General features: G+C 52.6%; 5 protein-coding genes across 5 annotated transcripts; 3 read left to right on the top strand and 2 right to left on the bottom strand.

Moving 5' to 3' along the window:
- Positions 1–489: 489 nt before the first annotated feature.
- Positions 490–9126, top strand: BDW74DRAFT_184453 (uncharacterized protein; the record flags this gene model as incomplete). Its single annotated transcript, XM_073730819.1, has 13 exons — positions 490–1104; positions 1155–1588; positions 1646–1805; positions 1870–2562; positions 2633–2753; positions 2814–2973; positions 3029–4043; positions 4100–5389; positions 5441–5767; positions 5818–5879; positions 5929–7789; positions 7858–8178; positions 8229–9126. 13 exons carry the CDS (start codon positions 490–492, stop codon positions 9063–9065), a joined length of 7896 nt encoding a protein of 2631 aa, XP_073589339.1. The 3' UTR covers positions 9066–9126.
- A 312-nt stretch (positions 9127–9438) lies between these two features.
- On the top strand, positions 9439–10807 carry BDW74DRAFT_172086 (GATA transcription factor LreB; the record flags this gene model as incomplete). Its single annotated transcript, XM_073727441.1, has 2 exons — positions 9439–10651; positions 10764–10807. The coding sequence occupies 2 exons, from the start codon at positions 9439–9441 to the stop codon at positions 10805–10807; spliced, it is 1257 nt and encodes a 418-aa protein (XP_073589338.1).
- A 438-nt stretch (positions 10808–11245) lies between these two features.
- On the bottom strand, positions 11246–12552 carry BDW74DRAFT_828 (uncharacterized protein). Its single transcript, XM_073733829.1, has 3 exons — positions 12205–12552; positions 11852–12151; positions 11246–11795 (listed from the first exon to the last, which is right to left on the bottom strand). Exons 1-3 carry the CDS (start codon positions 12435–12437, stop codon positions 11369–11371), a joined length of 960 nt encoding a protein of 319 aa, XP_073589337.1. The 5' UTR covers positions 12438–12552; the 3' UTR covers positions 11246–11368.
- A 1261-nt stretch (positions 12553–13813) lies between these two features.
- BDW74DRAFT_172084 (FAD-dependent oxidoreductase) lies at positions 13814–14976 on the top strand (the record flags this gene model as incomplete). Its single annotated transcript, XM_073727440.1, has 3 exons — positions 13814–14002; positions 14069–14457; positions 14508–14976. The coding sequence occupies 3 exons, from the start codon at positions 13814–13816 to the stop codon at positions 14974–14976; spliced, it is 1047 nt and encodes a 348-aa protein (XP_073589336.1).
- Positions 14977–16047: 1071 nt separating this feature from the next.
- Positions 16048–19177, bottom strand: BDW74DRAFT_164488 (uncharacterized protein; the record flags this gene model as incomplete). The annotated part of the gene is made up of 8 exons (XM_073726270.1): positions 16048–16303; positions 16355–17730; positions 18173–18276; positions 18328–18476; positions 18528–18830; positions 18884–18960; position 19011; positions 19065–19177. The coding sequence occupies 8 exons, from the start codon at positions 19175–19177 to the stop codon at positions 16048–16050; spliced, it is 2379 nt and encodes a 792-aa protein (XP_073589335.1).
- Between the last annotated feature and the right edge of the window lie 93 nt (positions 19178–19270).

Genomic DNA, 19270 nt, shown 5'->3' with positions numbered 1-19270 from the left:
CGGTTCCAGCGATCTTGCGGTGGGGACTAGATCTACAATCGCGGCAGCTCACTTTCCTTCCGACGGATCTTCGAACTATTGGATTGCTATCTGCGAGTATAGCTCTTTCAAAGAGACCAACGCAGGCGACAGCGCACTGGATCATCCGGTCTCAGCGGTGGACAAGCCGAAAGCGCTCTCTAGAAAAGTATATATGACGACGAGCACAGGGGCCTCCGACAAATATTCCGGAGTAGTACCGGACATCTAACGTGAACATGCAGCGCCTATCGAGTGGCTGGATCTGGCATCCGACAATGATGTCTAATGTTGGAAGTGGAGGATAGACCAAAACAAGTGAGCGCTGAAATGGAACCCAGCAGATCTCAACCGAGAGATTCTCCGGTCAAAAAGAGTTCTTGTTTCTTTAAAAGCCTATAGTCACCATTGGAAACAACTGCCGTCTCCCAGAAACAAGATTTCGAACATACCTATACTTACACAGAAACGATGCAGCCTCCCAAACAGACTACCGGCAAGCTGCAGCCTCTCGCAGTTGTGGGATATGCCCTGCGTTATCCAGGCGATGCCACAACCCCCCAGAAGTTCTGGGACATGCTCATTCAGCGGAAATGCGCGTCATCCAAGTATCCCCCAGACCGTCTCAACATTGACGCTCACTACAACCCATCTGCCAATCGACCGGATACTCTCTCCGTCAACGGTGGTCATTTTATCACCGGAGACTTAGGTGCTTTTGATGCTCCGTTCTTTTCCCTCACTACTGCAGAAGCAGAGGGAATGGACCCGCAGCAACGCATGGCACTAGAGGTCAGTTACCAGGCCCTGGAGAATGCAGGAATCTCGCTGGACCAAGCCTCTGGAACAAAGACATGCGTCTTCTCAGGGTGCTCAGCGAACGACTATGGTACACTGCATGCCAAAGACCCTCAGGCGGCTGGGAAGTATATCGCATACAGTCAGGCCATGTGCATGATTGCGAACCGGATCAGCTGGGCTTTCAACCTTGCCGGACCAAGCGCGAATGTGGACACCGCATGCTCGAGCAGTCTAGTGGCTTTGGACATGGCCTGTCAGTCTATTTGGAGTGGGGCGTCGACGATGGTAGTTATCCCTTCTCTCTGGTGCTTGCCCCGTGCTAACACTTCCTATAGGGTCTAGCCCTAGGTGTCAATCTGATCCTCGCCCGGGAGTGGTCGAATAGTCTTGACAATCTGGGTTTCTTTTCCCAAGACAACAGATGCTTTAGTTTCAGTGACCAAGCCAACGGATATTCTAGGGGTGAGGGCCTCGGTGCCTTGATTATCAAGCCACTAGAAGACGCTATCCAGGCCGGTGATACCATCCGTGCGGTAATTAGGTCCACACTGTCCAACCAGGACGGCCGCACCCCGGGTATCACCCAGCCGAGCCGAACAGCGCAGCAAAAACTGATCGAGGACGCATACCTCCACGCAGAGCTGTCCCCTGCTGCGACGAGGTACTTTGAGGCCCACGGCACTGGTACTGCTGTTGGTGATCCGACGGAGTCGAGGGGAATTGGGGCTGTTTTCCGACCTCATCGGTCACAGGAGGAACCATTGTACCTGTAAGCTCATCGTATTCATTCTTTATAAAATGAGCCACACTAAAATCCGGCATTCAGTGGCTCTGTCAAGTCCAACATTGGACATCTGGAAGGTGGCAGTGGAATCGCCGGTGTCATCAAGGTCATCCTGTCTTTGGAGAAGGGTATTATCCCGCCAGTCAGTGATTACTACAAGCGACTGAATCCGAGAATCGATGCTGAGCATCTTCATGTTCAGGTAAGCTAACGCTGCGGAAATGACGCAAATACATCTATGACAGGCTTCTAATAAATGCAAACAGGTCGTATCTGAGCCTATACCATGGCCGACAGGACTGCGTCGGGCCTCCGTCAGCTCATTTGGCTTTGGTGGTGCAAATAGTCACGTCATTCTTGATGATGCGTATCACTTTATGAAGTCCAGAGGTCTCGAGGGGAACCATAATACTGTAGTGGATCCAGCTGTCGTTCGATCTCTGCTTAAGGCGGACGGGAAAAATGGTGAGGTAATTGAGCATTCTAACGGACATGCTAACGGCGAGGTTAATGGCCATGCCAATGGACTTACAGATGGCCACCTTCATGGTCATGCTAACGGATATACCAGCGGTAAATCTAATGGCCATACCAACGGGCATGCAAATGGGACTTCTAACGGCGCCGAAAATGGCTACAATGGAGCGCTAGCTAATGACCGAGAAACGCACCAAGATTCTCCAATGCAGCTCCTTACCTGGTCTACCGCGGATAAGGATGGTCTGGCTCGGCTTTCCGAGTCATGGGAGGCATACCTCGACTCGTTGCGTCAGAACGCAAATGAGCCTCGGACACGTTTTGCAAACCTCGCCTACACCCTGAATGAACGCCGCACTCACCACCCATGGAGAAGCTACGCCCTTGCACAGCATGGCACCCCTGCTAAGGATATAGTTGCTGCATGGAGCGCGCCAGTCAAGTCCATGGCTAACCCTACAATCGGTTTCGTTTTCACTGGTGTAAGTACCAGCACTTATCCGACGGAAATGGCTCCCTCGCTTGTGAACTATGCACTAAAATCTCATATAGCAAGGTGCGCAGTGGCCGACAATGGGCCGTGAATTGATGGCTAGATATCCGGTTTATCTGCAGTCACTGCGTCAGGCAAGCGCATACCTGCGGACACTGGGTGTTGAGTGGGATATCCTTGGTCAGTTTACCCCTCTGGATTCTAGATCACCAGAGAACTGACTCGAGGTACGCTCATTAGATGTGCTACAGGCTGACAAGGGCGTGTATCCTATTGACGAGCCAAGATTCGCCCAGCCTCTTTGTACAGCAATCCAAATCGCCCTGATTGATCTGCTGGAGACATTTGGACTCTGTCCGACAGTTGTTGTTGGCCACTCTTCTGGCGAGATTGCTGCTGCGCAAGTACCCTCTCTGGGATTGATCAATAGATAGAGAAACTGACCTTTTATATAGATACTGCTTCGGCGCCATCTCACTGGAATACGCTCTGAAACTGGCGTATTTCCGTGGTGTTTTTGCTGGAAAGCTCGCTCAGTCTTCCCGCATGCAAGGTGCAATGATGGCCGTCTCGTTATCTGAGAAGGAAATTCAGCCTTACCTCGATAGCCTCGGTGAAAAGGATGGCGTCGAAGAACAAACTACCGGTGTAGTAGTCGGATGTTTCAACAGTCCTAAGAGCATCACCCTCTCCGGTCGACGCGATCAGCTCGAGAAGCTCCAGGTCCGACTTAAGGAAGATAACATCCTGGCTCGACTGTTGCCCGTTCCTGTTGGCTATCACTCGTTCCAAATGCAGGAGGTCGCTACCGCGTATTCTGCGGCTGTCGGCGACGACGAGATCAGTTTAGCAAAACGTCGCACGAAAAGCAGAATGGTCTCCTCCGTGCATGGAAAGTGGGCGTCCAAGGAGGAGCTATCCGTTGCTAAGTATTGGGTCACGAACTTGGTCTCTCCAGTTCGTTTCGTCGATGCTGTCAGGAAGTTCCAACCCCGAACCGGCCAGCTTCCAACGAAGAAAATCGACGGTTCTCATCGCGAGTCGGCTGTGGTTGACGTGCTTTTCGAGGTCGGGCCCCATGGCGCCCTCCGCGGCCCTTGCCGTGACATCCTGTTGGAGACAAATCGCATGGGGAGAGTGGAATATCTCTCTGCGCTGGTGCGGAATAAGAAAGGAACTGAGACTCTTCTAGAAGCAATTGGACGGCTGCACTGTCTTGGAGCGCGAATCGACTTTGCCGCTGTGAATTTGGCTGAAGGGGCTGGCCAAGTCCTTACCGATCTGCCTGCCTACAGCTTCAACCACGCCAAGTCGTACTGGCACGAAGGCCGAGTCAGCAAGGGCTTTCGGTTCAGGAAGTTCGGGAGACAAGAGCTTTTGGGTTGGCCGGAGGACGACTGGAACCCTCTGCAGCCCAAGTGGAGCAATATCCTGCACTCGTCAGACCCGGTTTGGGTACGAGATCACGCCGTAAGTTGCATATGATACGTTGCAGGGAGATTTTGACGGGCTAACTGGCTATGCAGATTGACAATGTTACTATCCTTCCCGGTGCTGCTATGATCACCATGGCCATAGAGGCGATCAAACAGGTCACAGACGATGCTTCGACCATTACCGGCTTTGAGCTTAAGAACGTCAACTTCCGATCTGCACTGAAGGTTGTGCCTGGCGGATCTGGAGTAGAGACCCGGTTTCATCTGCATCCGCCGAGCGCCGGATCGGACGGTAGCTGGTTTGGCTTCATACTATGCAGCTACGATGGATCCTGGGTGACGAACTGCGATGGCACAATCCAGGCTGTCACCAGCGGCAAGCCTGTCGAACCGGTCTCTCCCCCAAGCCCCAATGACCAGCAGGTACTGATTGAAGATATTACGACGGCCTGTACAACCTCGCTAGACGCATCTCGTTTCTATGAGATGCTCGGCTCGTTTGGGTACCAGTTTGGCCCGGCCTTCGTTCGAATCGCAAGCATTGCGTGTGATGATAAGAGCCAACTCCTTACAAAGATCGCGCCGTATCCATCTGAAAACCCGCACTGGACCGAGACTTACACCATTCACCCGACTACTTTGGATGGCCTCATGCAAACTGTTCCCACCCTGCGCTCGCGGGGTGGGCAGCGCAAAGTTCCCATCTCTGTTCCTCGCCACGTCTCACGGGCTTGGATATCTCCGACCGGTCTCAGTGGTCCGAGCTGCAGCGGTATCAAGGTAGGCACGAAGATCGAGCATATAGGCCGCCAGGAATGTGTCTCCAATATCTCGGCGTTTGACGAGAGCGGCGACGAGTCACTCATCCGTCTTGAAGGCGTGGTCTTCGCGACTATCGATTCTCAGACACCCCAGAGTGACTCGGACGAAGAAGCTTCTGCTTCAAAGTGCCAGCGCATTGAGTGGAGACCTGACCTGGAGCTCATGACCTCGAATGAGATTCAGCAATACTGCAACGAAATTGCTACGACCGACAAGGAAGCCCCGACTATGCTGCGCCTTAGCATTGACGCTGTTGTTACTGGGTTTATTTCGCGTATTGCGAACGTTCTGTCTTCTATCGGCCGCCCCGATGACCTGCCTGCCTCGGTGGAGACTTATCTGGACTGGATAACCCGTGAAAGCAGCAGCTTGGCTACGTACAATTACAATGACGAAGACGAGGCTAGGTTTGAGACTATGTGTGAGCTTATTGCTAGTTCTGCCGAGGGCAGACTAGTGGTTTCGACTGGCCAGGCTCTCCTGAAGTTCGCCCGTGGAGAGCTTGACGCATCTGAAATCCTCTCAGATGACCTTCTGAAGGCTGCCCATGATGAGGCTGTAAGAACCATAACACTCCCGGATACTATGACATGATGCTAACCGTAGTAGTGGAACCGAGCGCCAGGCTCGCAGCGTTGGACTGCATACTTGGACGCACTAGCGCACAAGGAACCAGGCTTGAAGATCCTCGAGATTGACGGTGGCGCTGGCTCTATTGCAGAGTCTGTTATAGCAGCCTTGACGCCGGGTGGTGTTGGTGCCGCTGAGGTGCCTCGGTTTTCTCGCTTTGATGTTGCCGGCACGGGCCACGACCTACCGGCTCTTCAACAGGGTCTAGGGGAGTATGGTAGTCGTGTTGCTCTGAAGGAGATGGATCTGCTCCAGGAACCTGCTTCTGAGGGGCGTGGCGAGTATGACCTGGTCATTCTGCATATGGTGAGTTCTCGGTTGTCTCAAGGTGCCGCAGAAACACTAATGTTAGGCAGGGACTGAGTGGATCTGTCGATCGTGAAACTATATTGAGGAACTCACATGCTTTGGTGGAAACGTAAGTATAGGACTCTATCTACCGGTAACGGTCACTGACATGTAGGCAGGGGCGGTAAGGTTGTGATCATCGAGACAACCAAACTGCATCCACGCCGTCACACCTTCATCCATGGACTCATTGAGACATGGTGGGTGGAGGAACTTCCTAACGGCTCACTCAAAGGAACCCAGAACGGAGACGTTACTAAGACAGTGGCAATCCCACCCACTGAGCAGGACTGGGACAATCTTCTTTGCCAAACTAATTTCACGGGAGCTGATTTGGTCTTCCGGGATTATGAGGACAACATCTGCCATGAGACAAGCATCATCATCTCCACTGCACAGTCGACAGTCGCGACGCAGGCGCCCTCTCCCCAAGTCATCATCATATCTAACCCAGTTGTTCCCAAGCAGCAAGAGCTGGCCGTGGAGTTGGCCACTCTGCTTGGAAATGCCAAGGTCGACCATTACTCCTTGAGTCAGGCCCTAACAACAGACATTCCCTCGGAGGCAGTATTGTGTATTCTCTATGAGGTTGAAGACTCGTTGCTGGCGGACATTCGGGAGGGGGTATTCCAGCAGTTCCAGCAGCTGTTTACCTCTTCTGCTGAAAAGGTCATATGGGTCAACTCTGGCGCGGGCGAGCACTCAACTCCCACCTTTCGTGCCATTGACGGTCTCTTCCGTGTTCTCAACTCTGAATTGACTTCGAAGACTTTTGCTACGCTTTCGCTCGACAAGACTTTGAATGCTGATTTGATACTGCGTGCAGTCCGCTCGATCATGGCCTCGGCAACGCCTGAGACTGAATACGTTGAACGTTCTGGTATCTTGCACGTCCCGCGTCTGGTAAATGCCACCGAGGTCTCGCGCTCCCTTGACGAGATGCAGGTATCCCAAACCATGACTCTTCAGCCCTGGAACGCGGAAAGCGCACGGAAGCTTTCAATCAAGACCCCGGGACTGCTTGATAGCTTACACTTCATTGAAGATACGGACAGACAGCTGCCCCTCCCAGACCACATGATGGAAGTTAAAGTCAAAGCTGTCGGCGTCAACTTTCGGGATATTCTCATCATGCTCGGCCGCATGGACCAAACAACTGTTGGCTTTGAATGTGCCGGTATAGTGACCCGCGTTGGGGCCGACTGCGGGGATTTCAGGATCGGGGATCGTGTTGTCGGCTGCGAGTTTGATATGTATCGCAGCTATGCCCGCCTGCAAAAAGACACGGCTGTTCGGATTCCAGATGGTATTTCGTTCACTGAGGCGGCGGCAATCCCAATCAACTTTATCACCGCGTGGCATGCGCTTGTTGCCCTGGCTAATACACAACCTGGTGAGAAGGTTCTGATTCACTCTGCAGCCGGTGGCACCGGCCAGGCTGCAGTCCAGGTAGCGCAGTACTTTGGCGCGGAGGTCTTTGCCACCGTGGGATCTGTCAAGAAGAAGCAGCTCCTCATAGACCAGTATGGTATCCCCAAGTCCCATATATTCTCTAGCCGAAATCGAGACTTTGTTGCAGAGGTCAAGCGCTTGACCAATGGGCAAGGGGCGGATGTTATCCTTAATTCCCTCTCTGGAGATGCCCTCACTGCTACTTGGGAGATCATTGCACCTTATGGTCGGTTCATCGAGATTGGCAAGCGAGATATCCTGGGTCATAGGCCCTTGGATATGTACCATTTCGAGAGGAACGTGACATTCAGCGCTATTGACGTAGCGATGATGGTCAAGGAACGCCCGGTATTGGTTGGACGAGCCCTGCGCGCCGTGGTGCCACTAATTGCGAGCGGTGGTCTGCGACTTTCCAGCCCGCACATGGTGTATGGAATTGGTGAGATGGAGACGGGCCTCCGTTCCCTGCAGGGAGGGCAGAGCGCCGGAAAAGTAGTGCTGGAGATGCGCGACGCAGATCTCGTTCGGGTACGGAGTACTTTCCCTGCTTGCTACCTCAACCTCCATCATCAAAGTACGCCCGCTAACTGAGCTAGGCAATTCCGACTGCCAAGCGTCCGCACCTGTTTGATCCCAATGCTACCTATGTCATTGCCGGAGGACTCGGTGGTCTCGGCCGCGGTATCGCCCGCTGGATGGCGTCCTGTGGTGCACGGTATCTTCTTTTGCTCTCGCGGAGGGGAGCTGTCGATGATGAGGCTGCGGCGTTCTTGGAAGAACTGGCTGCTAGTCAGATTAGCGCTATTGCGACGCCGTGTGATATCACGGATTATTCGATGCTGGAGGCTGTTCTGGGTGCGGCGTCGCATCGTTTTCCGCCGATCAAGGGGTGTATCCAAGCGACTATGGTTCTCAAGGTATGTACCTCTCGGTAAGTATTGGCCTAAGTTGCTGATCGTGGGCATAGGACACAATATTCGAATCGATGACTCATGAGCAATGGGCCGCCGCAACAGATCCCAAAATCAAGGGCACCTGGAACCTGCACCAGCTCCTTCCCTCAGGACTTGACTTCTTCATCATGATGTCTTCCATATCGAGCATCATCGGAAATCGAGGGCAGGCCAACTACGCCGCTGCTAATTCGTATATGGATGGCCTCGCGCACTACCGACATGCCCAGGGCGAGCGCGCCACATCGTTGAACCTAGGCTTGTTCCTCGACGCCGGTGTAGCCACGCAGTCTCAGGCACAGCGGGACAGATACCTCGCCAACTTGCCTTTTAACCCAATCACGGAGGGTCAGTTACACGCTCTTCTAGCATACCATTGCAACAGCACCAACAGCGCATCAGCCACCCAAACAATCATGGGCCTTGAACCCTCCGGCAACGGCAGCTGGGATGCCGACACCCACACCTGGCTCGCTAGACCAGCGTTCCGCTACTTCTCCCTCTCCCACGCCTCATCCGGAGGCCAAGATAACGGCACAGACCAAAACGATTCCAACAACCTTGGCGCCGAACTCGCATCGGCAGCATCCCCCGAGGAAGCCGCGGCCACTATGACACAGCTTCTCGTCGCAAAGCTCGCGAAGGTCCTTGGTGTTGGTAAGGAGGAATTCGATACCTCGAAACCCATGCATGCGTATGGAGTTGACTCGCTTGTGGCGGTCGAGATGCGGAATTGGTTTGCGAAGGAGGTGAAGGCGGATATGCCAATCTTTGATATGCTTGGTGGGGCGACTATTGAGGGTGTTGCGGTGCTGGCGGCGACGAGGTCGAAGGTTTTGGGGAGGAAGTAGCTGAGCTTGATATGTAGTAGTGATACAGTTGTAGGATAGGAAATTGAGTATTTGCATATCAGTTTTTGTTCAACGAGTAGACGTTAGTGTAACTAAGTAGTCCGGGTAGCTAGGAGCTGGCTTAGCTTGGTGTTCTGCCATTCAGACTTCTGTTTATCTCAAGACCAGGAGGATCCGTACGGTTCGGTCTCATAGATTGTTCTGCTGTTTTTCAGGCCCGCTTTCCCCACCAATCCCGCCAAGCCACGACCCACTGAGAAACCAAAGCGGTTAGCGCCCGCCGCGAGTCCAGACTTGGCTGTTGCACCTGCGATGATGACATTTCCCGGTTCCCACCTTCAGGCTTCAACCCTCCAACACTTACTCACCATAGATGGATCCCTCCCACCTCCATCTCACACAGCCCTCCCATCAATATGCCCTCGACCCAGAGCTGACAGCGACCTCCTACACCGCCCCACTTGAGGTCCCCCAACTCCAGCGCTCCCTCCTCCAATCCCAGCCCTCCATCAACCCGTCCGCCACAGCTACTGGCGACCTCCCATGGCCGCAGCGCGTCCTCAGCGAAGTCCGCGACCTCATACTCCTCCTCAGTGCAGACGGGATAGTCCACTACGTCTCGCCATCCTGCAAGCAAATCACAGGCTTCGAAACACCCCATCTAGAAAACGACTACATCTCGCGCTTCATCCACGACGACGATAAGCCCGTCTTTGCGCGCGAGCTCCGCGAGTCCGTCACCTCGGGCCGCCCATTCCACTGCCACTTCCGCATGTACCAGGTTGATAACAGCACCTGTTTGTTTGAGGCGAGTGGGCATCCGCATTTCGAGCCCAACAGCGGCAATGACGCCGCCGGTGCAAACCAGCAGCAGGGGCAGCAGCAGCAATTCTGCAACGGCGTCTTCCTCGTCTGTCGATCGTACCATACGCCCAGCAAACACCTAATCGACTCATTCCTCGAGCATAAACTCGAGAATATCCGACTGAGAGAACGAATCGCGCAACTGAAACGCGAAGAAGAGAATGACCTTGCCGCCGCCGCACAGCAGAGCAGATTGAACCAGTCTTCGTCCTCGCAGCGTGCATTCGCACAAGGCCAGGGTCCAAGCCAGGGCCAAGCAAATAAAGGCTTCAGCTCGAACTTAGACCCCTCGTTACTCTCCGCGGGCCCTGCCGCCGGCGACGGCAACGAGTCCTCAGATACAATGGAGAACATCAACGACCTGGATATCGGACGGACTGGATCTGGTGCATCGGGCGGCCAGATTGAGGAAGCGACGGCAGCGCATCTCGGCGACGTCGAGCTCATGACGGGACTCTTTTTACGGAAGGGCGAACGATCTCAGGGTATCAGTACGGGATTGCGGGATAATAGGCTTTACAATCAACTTGCGAGCGCGAGCACGAACGCTTCCAATACCACGCCCAACGGGAATTCCGCTTCAATTATGGAGCAGCGCGTCCCGTCGGAAAACGAGCCCAGGAAGAGGCTAAGGGCTGAATACAAATGCGCAGACTGTGGGACCTCAGATTCGCCCGAGTGGAGGAAGGGGCCGGATGGGCCGAAGACGCTTTGTAATGCTTGTGGGTGTAGGTACTCTGTTTCTCTTTCTCCCTTGTTTATCTCTGATGAGGCTCCGTAATCTTGAAGTCTTGGTTGGGTTTGGTTCCTCTTACTGACGTTTTATCTTTATAGTGCGGTGGGCGAAGTCAGAGAAGAAGAGGCAGGATTCAGGCTGACATTGAGGGTGAAAGATTTGTCGAAATCTCGTCAATGGCTATGAAGAACAAGAACGATACCCATGCTCTATGTCTCACTCTATGGTTTGACACGGTATAATGAGTTTTCTCCCTCCATACATATATTTCGGGTCTTATGAGCTTAATGACGACCGGCTTTCCACTCTCGGGCTTATTATCTTGTTCAAGCTCTATTACCTCATTGTATAGCAATAATAACCTATTGCTCTGGAATGGCTTTTCGGGTGCTCGGACTGAGCCACATTATTCATTATCGATGGATATCGATAATATTTGCATTCGTGACATTATGTAACGTAAAACGTAGCACCTGCTACCTGACTTGCGGGGATGGTATAAACAACTTGGACGCCGACTAGGAATATGTCCAAAAGAGAAGAATCCGAACTCATTACCTATTTCCTCCCAACATTCGCACTATAAGCCTCTATCATTTTGAACCCTTGGTATCGTCAACCTGCCTGGTCGATTACTGGGTAGTCCTCGAATGTCGAGGCGGATATCCCGCCATCGGTCCAAGGAAGCTCGCTGCATCTGCATCTACTTCTTCGCCTTCTTCGGCGGCGGCGGAAAGTAGATCTGCGGCTGCGGCTGCTCGATCTTCGGGCCAGCCTCCACCTCCTGGTTCACAGAAACAGCCTGAGGCGTCGGTGCAGTGTAGTGGTCGCGGAGGGGGAGATCCGTTGAGGTCGGCGTGGACGTGGTCGTATTGTATGAGTCGAGTCGGTTGAAGGCCAGGCTGCGCGGTGTCATCACAGGCATCGGCGAGCGCGGAAATTGCGTGCCACCTGGGGTCATGGGAATCGCGCTGGGCGTCATGGGGATCATGGTTGGTGACTTGAGGATCATGTCCTCGTATGCCTTCATGGTTTCTTTTTCTTCTCGCGCTTCGTCGCGCTCGGCTCGCTCTTCTTTCGTGATGAAGCAGTTTTGGATGGCGATGCCCAGCTCGACGGTGTAAAGGACGCTTTGGATCTGTTAGTCTCCTGACGAGGTTGCAAGGACCAGGGCGCTGGGGCTTACATTATGAGAATGGTGAATGCGAAGAGCGCCTTGGCTTGCTGGCAATATGTGACATTCCCGGAGTCGTGTGCGACATTGCAGTTCTTGGTGATGTACCATGGTGGGCCGTTTTGGGGATGTTCCGGGTCCGATGTGTCGCTGCCGGCTTGCCATGCGGCGGATACGCAGTAGACGACGATCAATCCGATCTGGATCAAGGCCAATATGATAGGGTATAAAAGTCCGAGAACGTGAAGTGGGACCTTGGTGATTAGGATGAAGACGCTTAGGATAGAGATGACGAGGTTCCAGTTTGTAGCACTAAGATTATCAGCTTACTTCACTTTGGATGAATTGTCGAGGAGCGAACTTACAATGACGACCATACTTTGGGAGTATCATATGAGCGATAGTTGGCAGCAGCGTAGACCGCTGTGTCGGGAGAGCTGTTAAATCCATTATCGAAGCCGTCTTGCCATAACTTCGTCCGATACCGATCATGTGCAGCAATACCAGTGAATGTGAGGATGGCGATGATGAACCCTAGCTCCACGGCCATCAAGATGTAGACCAGGTTGTGGTTGCGGTATTTCCTTGGGATATACATGGTGCTCAAGGTTCTGGCCGTGCGGACCAGGTCGCCGAGAAGTTACCAGGGCAATGCAATGTATGAGTGCTTCTGTAAGGAATCGAAGTGACCGAGGCCAGACCGGCTGGCTATAATTCAGTGCACTTGCATCGGAAGCCTATCGGTCGGGTTTTGGCAGAACACGAGGAGGTGAAACAGATACCAAGACAAAAAGTCGAGGGAATCAGCCCGGGGAAGCGCCCATAGTTATGCAGCCAGGAACCTCGAGGCCTCCATGGATTCCCGGCATCAGGAGAGGGGAAGCTTCAGCGCCATCAATCGCATGCGAAAGCGCCCACAGGCGTGCTCTGCGATGTTCCAATCATACATCCGGCCAATGTTTGCTGTCGAGGAAGCGCCAGCGCCGACGCAAGGTGAGCGCTGACCACCAATGAGGCGGCGGAGGAGGAATGTCGGAGCTGGGCCGTCACACACTAAAGTAGCCCGTGTGATGGGCGAGGCGATCTGCAGGCGAAGTGCTCAGTGGGGGCCTCGACAGCATCTGGCGGAGAGCCTGGCCAGTGATTCGATTGGCCTCATTTAGGGTCGGAATGCTCGCGCTGGCTGACTGCAGTTCATCCTGGGTGGATACAGGCAGAGAATAAGCACTGTCAACGATTTTAGCAACTGCCGGAGATACGTTGTCACTTCACTCGTGAATCACTTCTAGCAAGATCTGTACCGATTGAATGAGATGTTGATGAGATGATTACTCAAGGCATTGTGATTTTGACAAGGTTGTTGTAGAATTGCGATGTGGAAGTTGATGGTGTGCTGGTAGACAAACAGCGGGGTCATGTGACAGCACTATATAGTCACATCTATAGAGTAAGCTGATTTCTATATGATGGACATCTAATGATTCTATATTCATTGCTCGGAATTTTAAGTCTTTTTATGTCAGCTTCAAGTTGATATCCTTAATCCTAATGGCTTCAATGAGTGTCAGACGTGCTTGCTGCTGTGCGGTTGACTATGGCCACACCACAACAGACATGAGGAAATTCGTCCTTCCTTTTCGATTCCCTGGGCGCAGTCCTAGTAGTGTATTGTGAACAGAGAAACCTACTGATTAGTACCCAATGGCAATCTTCATTCTTCACCCCATCTTCATCCCGATTAGGAAGGGGAGTATTATCGTGCTTAGGTAATCAACAACTAAACGTCATCCACCAGTCCCCCAACCTTGACCATCCTCCTCATCATCCAATGTTAGATTCTGCAACTTCTGATGGTCAAAAGACATATTCACAGCTACTAGTTGCCTCTGTATGCATAGCTTACAGCTGTTCCGCCACCTCCGTCCTATTCATTGCTCACATACTCTGCCCGCCAGTTCTCTACTTCCGCGGACTATGAGTTCCCCACCATCAAGGAAGCTCTCTGTGCCTCATACAGTGCGCACAGCAGCAGAACCCAGACAAAACAGACTGTTTCCAGTACGGCTGTCGCACATTGAGCAGGCCAATCCTACAGTTCGCCTCCTGCAGCTCGCTATACCTCCAAGTGTACAGGACCAAGCTGAGGAAGCTGGGGAAGACGATGTATGCACTCAACAGCCTCTTCGATGCCGGCTCAATTGCTAGAAGAATATACTAAAAGTCCTGCAGTTAGCACAACTAGAGCCCTTCACATTCTTCCCAGGGCAGTGGCTCGATGTTCATATTCCTTCTATCCAAAATGCAGGCGGGTTTAGTATCACATCAACACCCGCGGATGCCCAGGTTCTTCCCTCGCTAGAGCCTTCATCTGAGCTTGCTCCAGCAGAAGAAGAGGTACCTCTTCCCATTGATCCACGGGGTCGTGAGCCCTTCGTAGAACTTGCCGTTCAGCACGCCCCATCTAACCCAGCCAGTGCTTGGCTTTGGAGACCCAAGCAAGAGATCCTTGGTAAGGAGCTGAGCATACGGGTTGGCGGAAGCTTTGTATGGCCGCCGGCGGGCATAAAGTTAGAAGAACTCCGCAATGCTGTTTTTGTTGCCGGTGGAGTCGGCATCAAGTAAGTCGATTCGCTGGAGTGCAGCAACGATGGTACTAATGGCCTATCAGTCCTCTCATCTCCATGCTTTCCCACCTAAACAACAACGATGAGAGCACTGGCCTCTGCCACCCATCTCTTAACATTCATGTTCTCTACTCCTCAAAGCTCCCAGAGTCGGAGTCAACAAACCCAGAATCAGCCTTGGACCAGATCCTATTCCTGCGACGTTTGCGTGAGATTATTCGTGCTCAATCTCAGTGTCAGCGTCTGCGTATCAATGTGGATTTGTTCCTCAGCAATCTAGACCAGTCTTCTTCACTTCTAAGTCAACCTCCGAAAGATGTGGCAATCCACTCACGGCGCATCAACCATGACGACCTTACTAGAACTGTCACCGGTACGGACACCAAATTCACCTCTAACGATACTGTATGCTACGTCTGTGGTCCGCCTCAAATGACGGACGAGGTTGTTAAGACTGCGACGGAGCTCCTAAATGGACAGAAAGACCGAGTGTTCTTTGAGAAATGGTGGTAGTCTCATCACGCTCAGGAACACAGTCCATAACACAAAAACCACCTCAACGTCACACTCCCTCCGGAGACCACCACCGAACCCCTACTAGCCATCCCACGTGTATCTCCCCGCCTCGAAACCTAAGCGCGTCCCATTTTTGAACGTCGCGTCCGCATTGGCCAAGCTTTCCAAAGTGGATTTTGGCGATTTGTTGCAATCTCAGGCTCTTTACACCTTCCCATTGGCCCGGGCTCAGAGCGCCGAGCATAAAGTTCCGGCATGCAGCACCGCAAACCCAAACGCGTTCCGCTGTTAAGACACCGCGTCGGCATTGGCCACGGCCCCGAAAGTGGATTCTGGCGATTTGTTGCAACCTACGTGTCGCAGGGTGACCTTACTGGGCCGGGCGTTTCGGGCTTGATATTGAGTTACGGCTCAGCGGCATGGCCCTGCAAGGGGCACAAAGGTGACCCAGGACCATGGATGGCTGAAACCCATGCGTTTATAATGAAATGATAGGCCGGCCCAAGCCCCTCTTTCAGCGCTGTTATGGTTCTAGTGTAGCTTTGGCTGGGCTCTTGTGATAGCATGTAACCCTCGGCCTGGTAGGTGAACCTTACCTTATTTCCAGAGAATCACCGCTTTTTCGTCCTTGGGATTCCCCTGGATTGTGTTCGTTCCTCGGGCGCCTTGAATAGCACCTTGTTAACTGTCTTTGGATGGTGCCTGCCAAGTATAAGGCTCGTCGCGGAAGCCAGTTCCGCGTTCCTGCATATTTTGGTCTAAGACTCACTCAGGGTGCAAGAGGCTCAAGGAGCCCATGCCCTAGTCCATGATGACCTAAGGAATCTTGTGTGTTGCGACAAGATTGATTCCATGTCTTCTGTATTTGGCTTTCTCGTCCTCCTGTCAGTCACATCTGTTATGGGTATGTCCACTCACCACTGCTTAAATACAAAGCATATCGCCGACCCAACCTTAAGTATCTACAATAGCAATAAAAATCGTGACCAAGAAAAACTTTTATGCAATTTGACAGCCTTCTGTCTGTTCCTACATATATAAGCCAAGTTCAACTCCGCGCCCACACACTCAATCCGCTCCCTTGACCATGCCCCCATCAACAATCATCATCTCGTCAATCCTGGCCTCCGTATTGCCGTACTCCAGACGCTTATACGTGACTACTCGTCCAGGGTTCATGTCAAACTCGAAGAATCTCACGCGACGGATGAAGCCGCCGTAGCCGCCATAGCCACCGAAGCCCGCGCCTCCTCCGTAGCACATCCAGAGTGACGGTTTCTGGGCTTCATTCTTGCTGAGGGCGCAGTAGTCGTTTGCGTGGTCGCTGCAAGGGTTAGCAATCGGTGTGCGAAAAATGGTTTAGATAAGTACTTACTGTCCACAACCGACGAAAAGAATCCCTTCTTCTTCAAGGGCATCCTTGAATCCAGAGTTGAAACCTGGTGCAGTGGAGGGCTCGGACCAGTTTCCGCGGAAGTAATTCCCTCTCTGAGCGAATTCGGGCAGAGGAATATGAATGAATGCCATGTTCATGTGCATGTAGGTGTACTGTGAGTGTTTGGCTTTCAAGCTCTGAGCCGTGCTCTTGAACCAGCGGATTTGATTCGGCTTGATCCAATCGTAGCCTCGGAACTGGCGTTCGTCAGGAGAGTACGAGTGCGAGTCGAGGAGATAGAGCGTCAGTGCAGAGTGATCGGTATTTCCACGACCGAGCACTTCCACGATGTAGTTTCCAACGCCATCCACGTCTTCGGGTCCAGCCGATGATAATGAGTATGGCAGGCCTTCCAGGATATCCATGGATTGATGGCGATTCAGATTACCCTCATCATCATGGTTGCCGAAAATAGCGGCGTAGGGAATCTTGCGATCAACCAGCATTTTGACGGACTTGAACAAAGGGCTCTGTGCATCTTTAGACGTTTCACCGTTCACTTGGTCTCCGCTCAGAATGACCAAATCGGGCTGCTCCTCATCCAAAAGCCTCTCCACAAAATCCAGCGTTCGGGGGTCCGCCTCACATCCCTCGCCGGGGATAAGCTCCGGAGGCACAGGGTCCCGGCAATGTCCAAGACCAGTACTCAGATGCAAGTCCGCCAATTGCATAATCTTGAATCGACCATTTTCGTTGATCCTCGGTACCGGCTTCTTAATCTTCACTGGGTCTCCCCTCCTAACCGTGACTTTAGCTTCCAGACCTTCTGTCCGGCTATCCAGCAAAACCGGTATATCCCTAACCTCCCAGCCAGCTCGCGGGTCGACCGCATCGGCGCCGAACAAAACATCGACGGAGGTGATGGCGCTATGAGAATCGCTCGCGTGTCGTTTCGCTGTCCTCTTCAGCCAGATCCCGCCAGGGCGCTGTTCCCACTCCACCTTGTCCTCCTTGGGATCATCCTGGAACTCTGGCGCAAGTCGGCTGATTTTCAAGTCAATCACGACCTTATCTGTAGGAAGAAGCTCTTCTTCCTTCTTCCGCTGGAACTGAATGTAAGCCGCGGAAGTCCACCCCGTGTTGAGATACAAGTCCTTCTCCACCTGTGTCCATCCTGGTGTCGAAGGTTTGCAGCCGCCCAGAAGATTTAGAACTGAGCACGTTACTATGGTCACATCGGTGATCACGAAGCCCGGATAATGCGAAGGTAGGTGGCCGTGGATCGACGCTGGAAGGACTCGGAATTTGTTATCTAATGTGACAATAAGAAGTAGAACAAATGAAGCAAATACAGCGAGCTGTATGCCCGCGCGAACCTGTAAAGAGAAGGAAAAACGTCAGTATGCGTACACTGAGCTCCGCTCCACAAATTGGGGAAAGCGGCTCAAGCGGAGGGTGCCATACAAATCGGCGTGTCATGATCGTCGATAGCGTCCCTGGCAGGTCCTAAGCATGTGTAGAACAGCCGGGCGCTGGAGCATGGTGGGACTTGAGTCTTGAAAGCGCAGAACTGCAGAGCACATTCAGGGGCTCGCGCAAGGGTTCAGTCCGAGTGGCAGGCCATGTCAAGGGGTCCAGGTGGTTCATATTTCTGGGGTGAAAGCGGCAGGGGTCAATCTGGCAGGCGGTCACATGCGTGGCAACTTTGCCGAGATACGAATACGAGCCAACTTGATGTTCTCTTTTCTACCTCTAACTCTATGTCCACTTTATCATCCTTCTAAATGGCAAGGATTACTCCTTCTGCTGCTTCTTCACAACCTTCTTTCCGCTCAGGATATCCTTTGTCGTGGCAAGAATTGATGACCAATCCTCAAAGACGGTGTATGGCATGCCCTCTCGCTCGCAGTATGTGATCAAGTCTGGGAAAGTCAGTGCTCCACTTCTTTTTATGTTGGCGAGAATGAACATACCCTTTCCAGCCTTGGCGAAAAGAAGGTCTGTCTCTGTGGCAGCGGACAAGTCCGAAACACCGTCACCGGCGTAGAGCAGGGTAGGGCGCTCGTCGAACGGCACCGCAGCGTACGGCTTAATCTCGAGGGACTTGTCGTGGCCGAAGTGGCTGAATTCACATATTAACCCACGCAGCGGAGTTTCAGCTTGTCAATCATACCTGTCATCGTGGTACTTTATTTGCCATCCACCAGGGGTGTTGATATCTTTGCCATCGCGGCTCTCGACATTGTTGGCGACAATCTTGAGATGGTCATCAGTCTTGTGGCCAAGAAGAGTCTCGAACAATGTTTCGATAACGGGAACCATGCCCGACGACAAAACCACAATCGGCACGTTGTTCTCCTTCGCCCAATAGTAGAATTCCTTGAAGTGAGGGTCAAGGCGGACATTCTTCTTGAGAATTTCGAGGCAGTCATCGAAAGCGTTGGGGACGCTGTCCAGCATTTCCCGGAAAGAGTCACTAACGAGGAGCATAAGTAGCTTGTTCGGTTGTACTATGATGGTACCATTTACCGGAAAGTGACCTTGTTCTCGAGAACGTCCTTGTTCAATTGTTTGCGCTTCTCCTGGCCGAAGCCAAGGTTATCGGTCTGCAGACAAAATTGAATCAGTATGAGGTATCGCGTCAGGTGGCGTGAACCCTACCATAAAGTCATTGCCTGCAATTGTTGCGGTTAGCGACTAGTACAGACACTCACGAAGTGCATGGGACTTACTATCGTCAAGAGTGATGGTGCCATCGAAATCAGAAAAGAAAATGATCTTGGGGTTGGTCTGGAGATGAGGGAGAGTAGTTGTAGAGGCCATGGTGGAGGAATGGCGGGGTATCTGAGAGCTGCGGGAAAAGGGTCAGCGGCGGCACAACAGTTGAATGAACGTCTGGGGAAAACGGTGTAGGTA

Source organism: Aspergillus multicolor, assembly GCF_047715735.1.
Source record: "Aspergillus multicolor strain CBS 133.54 unplaced genomic scaffold BDW74scaffold_1, whole genome shotgun sequence".
Taxonomy (NCBI): Eukaryota; Fungi; Ascomycota; class Eurotiomycetes; order Eurotiales; family Aspergillaceae; genus Aspergillus; species Aspergillus multicolor.
The sequence above is the reverse complement of the archived record's forward strand: the minus strand, read 5'-3'. Positions and strand labels throughout refer to the sequence as shown.

What these genes read in the sequence shown, in the direction of transcription:
- BDW74DRAFT_828 (XM_073733829.1), bottom strand. Translation starts at nt 12,437, where the DNA reads ATGTATATCCCAAGGAAATACCGCAACCACAACCTGGTCTACATCTTG. An exon ending in CCCAAAGTATGGTCGTCATT is followed by an intron (nt 12,152 to 12,204) that starts GTAAGTTCGCTC and finishes TGATAATCTTAG; the next exon opens with TGCTACAAACTGGAACCTCG. An exon ending in GCATTCACCATTCTCATAAT is followed by an intron (nt 11,796 to 11,851) that starts GTAAGCCCCAGC and finishes ACAGATCCAAAG; the next exon opens with CGTCCTTTACACCGTCGAGC.